The sequence below is a fragment of the Durio zibethinus genome, chromosome 25 (assembly GCF_047325235.1).
Source record: "Durio zibethinus cultivar Kanyao isolate XHJ-2024 chromosome 25, ASM4732523v1, whole genome shotgun sequence".
NCBI classification, from domain to species: domain Eukaryota; kingdom Viridiplantae; phylum Streptophyta; class Magnoliopsida; order Malvales; family Malvaceae; genus Durio; species Durio zibethinus.
In genome coordinates this window covers 4,790,070-4,800,307 of record NC_143186.1, presented here as the reverse complement: position 1 = coordinate 4,800,307, position 10,238 = coordinate 4,790,070, and the positions used below count along the sequence as shown (strand labels likewise).

The 10,238-nt window shown below is 29.1% G+C and overlaps 1 protein-coding gene across 2 annotated transcripts; it reads right to left on the bottom strand.

The window, feature by feature from the left end:
* Nucleotides 1–1,213: 1,213 nt before the first annotated feature.
* LOC111276655 (peptidyl-prolyl cis-trans isomerase FKBP43-like) lies at nucleotides 1,214–5,147 on the bottom strand. 2 transcript variants are annotated; one of them, XM_022862409.2, is made up of 12 exons: nucleotides 4,891–5,147; nucleotides 4,713–4,780; nucleotides 4,365–4,597; nucleotides 4,141–4,283; nucleotides 3,511–3,847; nucleotides 3,164–3,346; nucleotides 2,819–3,037; nucleotides 2,406–2,616; nucleotides 2,139–2,226; nucleotides 1,843–1,884; nucleotides 1,684–1,732; nucleotides 1,214–1,573 (listed from the first exon to the last, which is right to left on the bottom strand). In XM_022862409.2, the coding sequence occupies exons 1-12, from the start codon at nucleotides 4,901–4,903 to the stop codon at nucleotides 1,492–1,494; spliced, it is 1,668 nt and encodes a 555-aa protein (XP_022718144.2). In that variant the 5' UTR covers nucleotides 4,904–5,147; the 3' UTR covers nucleotides 1,214–1,491. The 2 variants fall into 2 exon arrangements, with proteins under 2 accessions (XP_022718144.2, XP_022718142.2); XM_022862407.2 differs by having other exon boundaries at nucleotides 1,309–1,573; nucleotides 4,141–4,292; nucleotides 4,891–5,040.
* Nucleotides 5,148–10,238: the final 5,091 nt, after the last annotated feature.

The window sequence follows — 10,238 nt, the reverse complement described above, 5'->3', positions numbered from 1 at the left end:
ATTACAAGGATTTGAAACTTGTAGATTTAAGGAACAACAGGTTACATGACACCTTTCCGAATTGGTTAGGAAATTTGGAACTACAAGTCCTTATCTTGAGATGTAACAGATTCTATGGTCGCATAGATGATTTCGATGCTACATTTTCCTTGTCTCATTTGCGAATTATCGATCTCTCTGACAATGACTTCAATGGGTATTTGCCAACAAAATTGTTTGGAAATTTGAATGCCATCAAGGATGGGAATCAAAAGAAAGTTGAAGCAGAGTATATGAGGGATGATTATTATAATCGGAATATTAATGTGTACTATGATCAATCTATATCCATTACAACAAAAGGGTTGGAGAGAGAGTTTGTGAAAATCTTAACCATTTTCACAGCTAAAGACCTAGTAAAATTTTTAATATGCATTTAAATAATTTTTTCAAAGCTCAAATTCAATATTTTTTATGTGATAAGTATTAATTAATATTACAAGGTCTCTTACAATTAGGGAAACACCGAGGGAGGACAAATCTGAGAAGTTGAAAAGGAGATTTTCCAAGCTTGTCCCCGCGGCTGGAAAGAGTTCTCTCATTCCCTAAATAGTGGAGGACTTTCTTTGTTCAATCATATATATATATATATATATAAAAGAATAAATCAATTAATACAGTATAAAAGTTTTTTAATTTTACATATTTTTTTAATAATTGATTTTAATAAATTTAAAAATAAAAAATAATTTAATCAAATCCTTCAAATTTATTAAAATTAAAGATTAAAAAATGTATAGATATATATATATATGACACTAAGAAAGCATGTGATACATATATATATATATATATATATATATTCTCACTTTTACTGTTTTATATGAAATTCGTTGTTGTTTTAAGTTTATAAATTTGGTTAAATGTGGATATTGATGTTTGCCTTTGGCCTTTGCATTGGATCATTTGGGCAACAGCAATTCTTCACCATTCTTCTGATCCACTACCACCTTTTCATAATGTCCGTTTTTAATCCAAAAGTTTAATTTTTTTTTTTTTAATTTGCCTTAAATCTATCTAATCTATCTATCCCTCAGTGCTCCATTAGAATTTAAATGAAATATGAACGAAATTTGCCACATTCACCAGGCATATTTTTTTCAGCCAAAATATCATCAACGTTCAATTTCTCTGCTTCCATTTTTGTTTGGTTAATTCCCCAGGAAAAAAATCCTGCTGAAATATTTGCTTCATTTGACATTAAAAAGTATGAACAAATACAAACTTTTGCAGCATGGAAAACAAAAACAATTTTTAATTACTGCATAAATCCAATGCTTCATATTTTCACTTCAAACCTTTCCAAGCAACAAACATTGTAAAAATGCCAAGTCCACAACTGAAACTCTCAGTTGCAAGTATATCTAAAAGATCATTTCTGAAATCTTCTATTTGTTAGAAGAATTAATATAGCTTTAGCAAGGCCTAAACAAAAGTGGTGCTGCCACCCAATCACCTAACTTTAACCAATTCAACATCAAAAACCAGCCAGGAATTGGGTGGAACATTCTCACGAGCTCCTTCATTTCTATAGCTGCAAAGCAAACCCAGGATACATCATGGAAGGATCAGAGGAGCTGGACTCGGCCTAGAAAATTTGAGAAATGAGCTTCAAGCTCTATTTACCATAATTGAATTGCATACCTCACTGATGGTGGAACAATGAGTCTGCGTCTGCCACCAACTCGCATGCCTAGGAATATTGATGAATTATATTCATAAGAAACATAATTCCATCTAGGACAATTAACATTTTTGTTAATGAAAAAACAAAACCTCAAAAAACAAAAGAAAATTTCATACCATCAAGGCCAACATTCCATAGCTCTGGAACTTTTTCCCCTCCTATAAAAGCAACACATTTAAAAGTCTAACATAAAAGTTTAAAAATCAAATGCATGTATTGGCAAAGAACAACATTTAAAACAAATACTTGCCCACTGTCTCTAATAACCAGTCTCCCTATAAAGTAGAATGTCATTTGTTCTTATAGAACAATGTCATATGATAATTAATTGAATAAACAAAACTTCTTTGAATTAAACACTGACCACACACACTATAGTATTTGCAAAGCATGATTTAACAAAAGATGCTACCTAGATGAAACTTGAAAAGAGCTTTGCCAGCACTTGAATCAAATACTTGCCCACTCTCCTTCAACTTTCCAGTGTAATGGACATGAACCTGACATAAAGAGAACTTTGTAAATAATTTCCTTCAGTTTAGCCTGGCAGAACTTACAAGAAAAGTTTTCTTCATTGAAAGAATATGTGAGTGCGTATCTATTTAGCTCAAATGAAATTCCCACCAATAAATTTCTAAATGTTATTACAAAACGGACAGTAAAAATCAAGACTACATGCCTTTTTACCAAGAGTAGCTATTTTGCCTTCTGGTTTCCCCATTTCTAACTCCTCAATGATGATTCCATTCGACAGCTGAATTGCCTTGTCATTAGCATCGTTGCCTTCCATTGCCACAGATCTATTCTTTTCGTGGGCTGATAAGACAGGTGGTTCCATCTTCATAGCATCCCCATCCTCCTTATTCTTACACCTTTTCTTCTTTTTCCTCCTAGATTGGTATAAGAAAGAAAAATTATTAGCAAATGCAAAACATTTGCAATTGCAGATTAGAACTAGAAAACAATGTCATGTGGGGGCCAATTCAACTCACGCACCCATGAGAGATGTAAATTGGATAGAAAATGAATAAAAAGAATGCAATTGTAGATATGGCCATTCAGAAGTCAGTAAGTTAAATGATGAACACTTACTTATCATTAACTTCCTTTTGAGTTTCCTTATCCTCTATATGTACATCCTTAATTACAGAATCCAAATTCAAATCACCCTTCTGACCTTCATCCTCTTTGGCAGCATTGTCTTTGAGCATTTTCTCTTTTGCATGTTCTTTCCTTTTCCTCTTTAGCTTTGCTTTATCTTCAAGACCCACCTGACTGGAAGCCAGCAAGAGATCATTGTGCTTATTTTCCCTGCAGTAACATATCAGATAGCAGTTATTACAAACAAGAACAATTGCTTGCAAAGGAACCAAGTCGACAAGCATGGAAGTACAAATTTCATTGAACACAATTCTTTAAAGTAATAATATCACGCACTCATTACTAGCCAGCTTCTGATTGTGGTCATTTTGCTCCAACTCCATGTTTCCAATCATGCCATGATCAGCTTCAGGAAATCTTTCCTCCTCTGTCAGCTCTTGTCTTTTCTTCTTTGGCATTAAAGCATTATCAACAACAAGCACATGCTTTTGTTTTTCTTCATTCCTAGCACTTGATTCACTGTAAGCCAGTAAGAATTGATTAAAGTCAAACCCAATCAAGCCTAAGCCAGAAATGATTAATGAAGCAAACAACCATAAGTTAAGTTAGTTTAGCAATTGCGTTGTGTTTCTTTATTGTTTGACAGGCTTCTATGTTTCTTTCAAGTCGAACAGCAATCCTACCTTTTGGGCTGAACACCTATTGCAGCATTACTCCCTTCTAACATGGTAGCTTCATCTTTAGTCTCATTGTGGTTAAGCTTTTCTGTTTCCTTCCCAGCTTTTTCCTCCATATCTGCCTTTCTACTATTTGATGCTTGTTTTGCCTTACAGAGAGAGGAAATAGGCAATGCATCTTCAGTTTCACTGTCCAATACTTCCATGGCAGCAACAGCTCCGGTGAAATCATTTTGCTGAAAACTGTCATCATTTTCAGATTCATTAAACTGGAATTTTTTCCTAAGCCGACACCTTCCTTTGCCATCCTTAGATTTCTTTAAGTCCAACATTTCTTCATTTGCTGAAGTAAGAACCAAAAAAAGGACTTAAATTAGAAAAGACCTACAAATGCATATTTAAACAAAACTTCAAATAAAGAACATAATCATGGAAAACAAAAAGGCTTGTTACTTCAAAACCAACAGCTAACCTCATAATATACAGATTTGGACATGTAATTAAATGACATCAGTACGTCACCAAAACAAGTTTTCATATGCAAGATGATTTTGTGCACACTATTTACAATAATAAAACTAGATTGAAAAACGAGAAGAAAATGATTAGCGTTAAAGGGAGATGAGGTGAGATTACATCCTGGTTGAGCATAAGAGTCTGGAGAAGATGGCAAGACTTGTGGATCATCATCATCGATAAAACTGCCGCCATACTCACTTTCTTCGCTATTCTTTGTTCTTTCTGTTTCTGTCTCTGCAATATCTTCTCCATATGATTCTCTGAGCAGCCTAGTCAATGGAAAAAGTAGGAAAAAAAAAAACAATAATTTGAAGCAAATTGGAAACTTAAAAGAAGGATACGATTCATCATTATGACCATTATGGGAGGAAGTGGGCAGATAGAAACCAGAAAGATGAACAGTTCGAGGGCCAATAACAGAAAACACAACTTCATCAGATTCTTCAAATTCCAAATTGACTTGACAACACTCGGCCTTTTCAGGAAGCAAACTGCATACAAACACTGGCCTCTTATTTCCCACATTACATTGAACTATGCTTTTCTGTGCTCCATTACCCATTCCTAGTGTTGCCTGACAAATATATTTATATATACGTATCTCTTTAGCATTTTGATTTCGCCAACAGATGATGAAAATTAACCATTAATAACCCAACAAAGAAAATAGGGAAATTTATAAATATTACCTGGGAAAGATGAAGCCTTCCGTTGAGAGGTGCATGACTGAATGGTCTTCCAGGCTTCACTTCGGTTCCTGCAAAATATTAACCAATTTTCTTTTTAAAAGGAAAAAAAGAAAAGAAAAGAAAACTTCTTTTTCAGACTGCAAAACAAAATAATAATAAGAGTGAGAAAGAAACCGACCCCAGAAAGCCATTGAAGCTTAGCTGCAAGTAAAAGATGATAAACCCTTTATATTGCAGTTGTAAGTTGCAAGTTACAAGGGAAAATGAGAAGTCCGAAGCGTCTCCGCCGCTCTGCCTCTCAATTTTCAATCAATTTTCTTAAATGCTGTTTAAGCCCCAAAAATATAACATTTACTCTTTACCTTCTACATTTAATATTAATTGACAAAAACAACAGAAAAGAGGCGGCAAAATCCAAAAGGGAGGGAAAGTCATACGGCTTCCCTAAAGCCCTAATATATTTTTAATAAAAAATTATATATTTTATTAAAATAATTAAGATAATTTATTGTAATTCATATAAACTGTCTAAAGGTTTGGCGGCCTGCCGGTTGCCTGCTGACTCGAGTGGACAAGCCTTTTCAAACTTTGAGTTAAAGATCAGTTCCATTCGACATATTGTTTAATTAACAAAAATGTTTTTATTTAATTGTAATTTTAAAATATATTTAAAAATATAAAATATTAAAATTTATTTTTTTAATATTTTTAAAATTTTTAATTCTTTTCACTTGACGAATTGAGTAGATATTGGACAAAGATTTTAAAAAATCAACCAAGCTTAATTTAGTTATATATAAGTTAATTATGCCATGCCAAAATCCTTAGTGGTAACATTAGTAGTTTAGAATGTGATGCAATTTATATTGAATAAAAAAATTTAATTATTGATTAATAAAATTATTTTTTATATTAATTTTATTCATATTTTTAAATAATTATATTTGAATAAAAATAATTATTATATAATAAATACTCATAACTATTTGAATAAAAAAGATAATAACCATTTAAATAAAAATTTATGTCAATTCATTTATTATAAATAAATATTTTAATATAACTATTTTTATTACTTCTACTTAAAGAGTTTTGAGACTATATTGTATTCTAGAAGTACAATTACTTTTTAAAAAGTATTCTTCATGCCTCAAAACTAAAATTATTTTTTATTTATTTTTTATAACAATTTAAAGGTAATTATGTAATTAATATTTCGCATGAAAAAGATACACGAAAAAATTTAACAAAATTGGCAAAATTTACATTTGAAATAAGCATGGAAAGCTTTAATTATCCAAATAGTTTTTTCGTGAAATAAAATACAAACTAAGTTTCTTGTTATTATCTTTTGAGTTTTTATATTTTACTAGAACAGTTGATGATTAATAATTCATAAAAAACCTTAAGTTTCATTGAATTTTGCTTTCTATTCTTTTAATCTTTGGATTCTTAATTAAATTATTTAATTTATGATTTATGATTTAATGATATGTTATATGTGGATTTTCGTAATCATAGCATTGAACAATCTTGAGCATAAAACAGAAATGGAGTACTTGCTAACTTTGGTTATGAATCTTTTATAGCCTTGTTATACTTTGTCAATTACCTTCATTGTATCTTTAAAATTTATCGCTAGTAACTCTTTTACATACCAATTAATCAAGTGGTAAGGGCAAATAAACCTTAATGAAAGTGGCACCATTACACACCTTGAAGCCTTTCTTCAATTTCTCATGATTTTTCTAAACCCTAAGTTCTAACAATCTTAAGGTTTATTTTCACAAGTTTATAAGAAATTTTGATTAAAGGCTGTTGATAAAAGCAAAAGATAGAATTATGATTTATCATCGGAATTTAATCAAGTTGAGAGGCGTGGCTTGAATATAGCATTAGATGTGGCATGGAAATGAATTTTTCATCAACTTAAGCCTTCCGTTGTTCATCTTTCTTTGCAAGCCAAGGAAACAAAAGTTTATTGCTACATAAACCAGGTATGTAATCTATGATTCTATATCACTAGGAAAGAAATTAGAAATTTAAAACAAAAAAAATTAAAAAGTCTCAAAGATAAACACAAAACAATAATTTTATACCCACAGTTGGACAATACAGTAGTCTATAAAATTAAGTTGTATGAATCATAAAGAAAAGGTTTAAGATACAACTCAATTTGTGTTTAATGGTTAAAACAAGTAAGACAAACAAAAAATTTGGAATATAAATGTTCTTACTATATAACTAGGATGCTGTATAACTATGATTGATGAAATTAGCTTATAAAAGGTTGAAGATTAAAGAGATGCTTGTTTAAAAAGAAAATATCAAACCATTATAACTATGAGGTTTATAAAAAGGTCTGGGTTCTAAAATATTATTCTCATTGATGATAGCATTTATAAATTGTTTGAATTTATAATGTAATAAGTTAATGCAAGTTTATTATGTGGAATGAGTATATAATTTCACAAAGAACTATAGCTAGTGGTAATGTAGAATACAGTAAGTATGTATATCTATGGCATCCTTATATTTTATAAATTTTATGTTAGTATCACTAACTAAAATTTGACCAACAATTTGAGCTAATTAGATGATTGATTAAAAGAAAATGCATGTCATTAAAAATATTGAAGTATTTGTCAGTTACTGGCATTTTGAAAGATGCTCATCAATGTCTAATTAGTTATGTTTATAAATTAGAAAAGAACATGCAAATTCAATGTTTTAAAGGCACCAGTACATGCATGTGTTTAATTCCATTTTGTGACAGCATAGAGAATTTTGGTACAGTTTGCCATATATTACGAAAATGAAATGAATGGGATACAAATTTCCTTTTTATGCATATAAGAAAGATATGGACTATAGAGATAGAATGCAATCATCAAATTAATACATTATTGATTAAAGACAATGAAGACATTTTTACTTTTTGTACTTGAAAAAATGGCTTTCTGCAAGCTGTTAAAATGAAAAGTGCATAAGTTTTCATGGTTTTCAATAGTTTTATGACAATGGTAAAGATGTGGCTGGTTATACACTATATTAACATATAAGCTTAAGTAATAATATTGGCTTATGAAAATCGTAAGCTTTAAAGTTAGCCGATCAATGATTTAATACCAATGTAAATTCATCACGAGTTTTTGCATGAAATATGAGTAGAACTCATAATATAATTATTGTTTATGCTATTTTATGAAATGAGTCTTTGGATTCATATTTCATGACTTGTGTTGAGATGGTGATCTAGATATGAACATATTGATTACAAAATAATTGTAAAAGTATTTGAAATTAGAGTTAAATATACTATAGACTCTTATTGTACATAGGCATATTAGTCCTATTAGTAAAGTTTGAATTTATTATATTTTTGAAAATGTTATGAATAATTAAAAGTGATAAATAATATAGATATATACTTAGCCTGCACAATGATGGAGAAATAAAGTTCTTATAAAATTCTAAAATCAAGTTTAGAAGTTTCAATAGTCATTAACTTGAAATTGGCTATTGGGCAATTAATATATGCATTAGAAACTCATGATAACATTTGAAATAGTTGGTTTTCACTAAAAGCCATCACCATAAATGAGATAATTTTAATAGCCAAATTTACATGATTTGTAGGTATGATGTGAATTATTATGGTTGGCTTAGAATAGCCATAAGCCAAAATTGATGCCACAATCTTGATCATGTTGTGTAACTTTTTGTTATTTATATGGTCTAACTCATGAATTGTACAATGATTTATCATCTATGATTTTATTAAAAGTTTTGAAATATAATGAAAATTTTAAAGTATATTTACTTTGGAAGTCATAAGTCATTTTAAGATCTTATGAATATGAAAACTTTTATAATAGCAAAAGAAATGCTATTTGATCCATTTAGGTGATGTAAATGGTTTTTTTCATGGTAATAAAAATTATTAATAGTATCTATGATGAAATAAATTCATATAAGTATTTATGAATTGACATAAAAAGTCTTAAAATGAGCCTATAGAAGTATGATTATATTTGAAATCTATTTATTGATTTAAACTCTTATTTTGAGTTAAAATATAAAAGATCTAAAACTTTTGATGAAAAAGAAATATTAAGATGTAGAATATTTGCTAATTATCTTTCACTAAGGGTGAATTTGAAGGTCTCTTACTTAAAAAAAAAAAGAAAAAAAAATCACCAAATAATGAAAAGATAAATGAAATGGCAACTTGATTAAGTATATATAATATATTGATAATTGAACGAGACATTTTTTAATAAAAGAATGCATACTTGTACATGATAAGGGTAATAAGAATAATAAATAAATAAATGCCACCTTATTGTTGTAAAATTTTAGTATAATTTTATGAACAAATTATACAAGCAAATAAGTTTAGTAAACTTATTAAAGTAAAATCATAAAAAGGTCATTAAAAGTCTTAAAGGGACTAAAATGGTTTGATTTATGTCCAATTGTACTAGAAGTATAATTATATCAAAGATATATACAAGCATGAAAATAGAATGGTTGAAAGTTATGAATATAAAGTTGTGGCCACAACCAAAATCAACTATTTCTTAAAATGACAAGAATGAGACAACAATGTCTAGAGTATACAAATGATATGCAAAATAAAAATTTTGGATATATTAGCCTGCAATAATTATTTTACAGATTCAGTCGGAAGTAATTACCACAAAAGCAAATTAAATTCCAAGATATTTGGTTAATAGGACTATAAGTAGAATGGATTTAAACCCTTACTACTAGACACCAATAATGGGAACCTAACTCTGAATTGTAACCTTTAATTACAAAGTTTAATGGGTAAAAACAAGTTATTGTTATGTGTCTGATAAGCACTAATAAAATCCATTCAAATTTTAAAAATTAATATGATCCATTGTGTGAGAATGATGAGTTTTTATACTCTTAATGGAGTTTTAAATGTCTAAAGCAATGGAGACATAATGGAAACTTTACCTATATAAACATAGAAGTGATGTCGCTTTAACAAGAAAAATTGAGATATCTCTTATAAATATTTATGAATAGGATAAGCACATGGTCATAATAGTGCCAAAGCGATTATAAACCTTTGATAGAAGAATAAATTAGTATTATGTGTGTTATATCTTCAATTTTAACACTAAAAGTCGAGGTTTAATCTATGAACACCACCAACTTTATTAGAATTCTAAGATATATACCTTAATTGAAATGTTAATAAGAGATATCTTCTTGTATTCATAATAGTTGTTTGTGTGGAAAGTTAAAGATTAAGCACCAATATTCTGAACTAGTGGAGGATTGTTAGTAATTTAGAATGTAGTGCATCCCACATTGGATAGAAAGATTTAATTATTGATGAATAAAATTAATTTTTATATTAATTTTATTCATATTTTAAATAATTATGTTTGAACAGAAACAGTGATCATTTGACAAATGGTCATAACTGTTTGAATATAAATAGAATATTATTCATAAAGGTTATGATTATACAAAATGTCATAACCA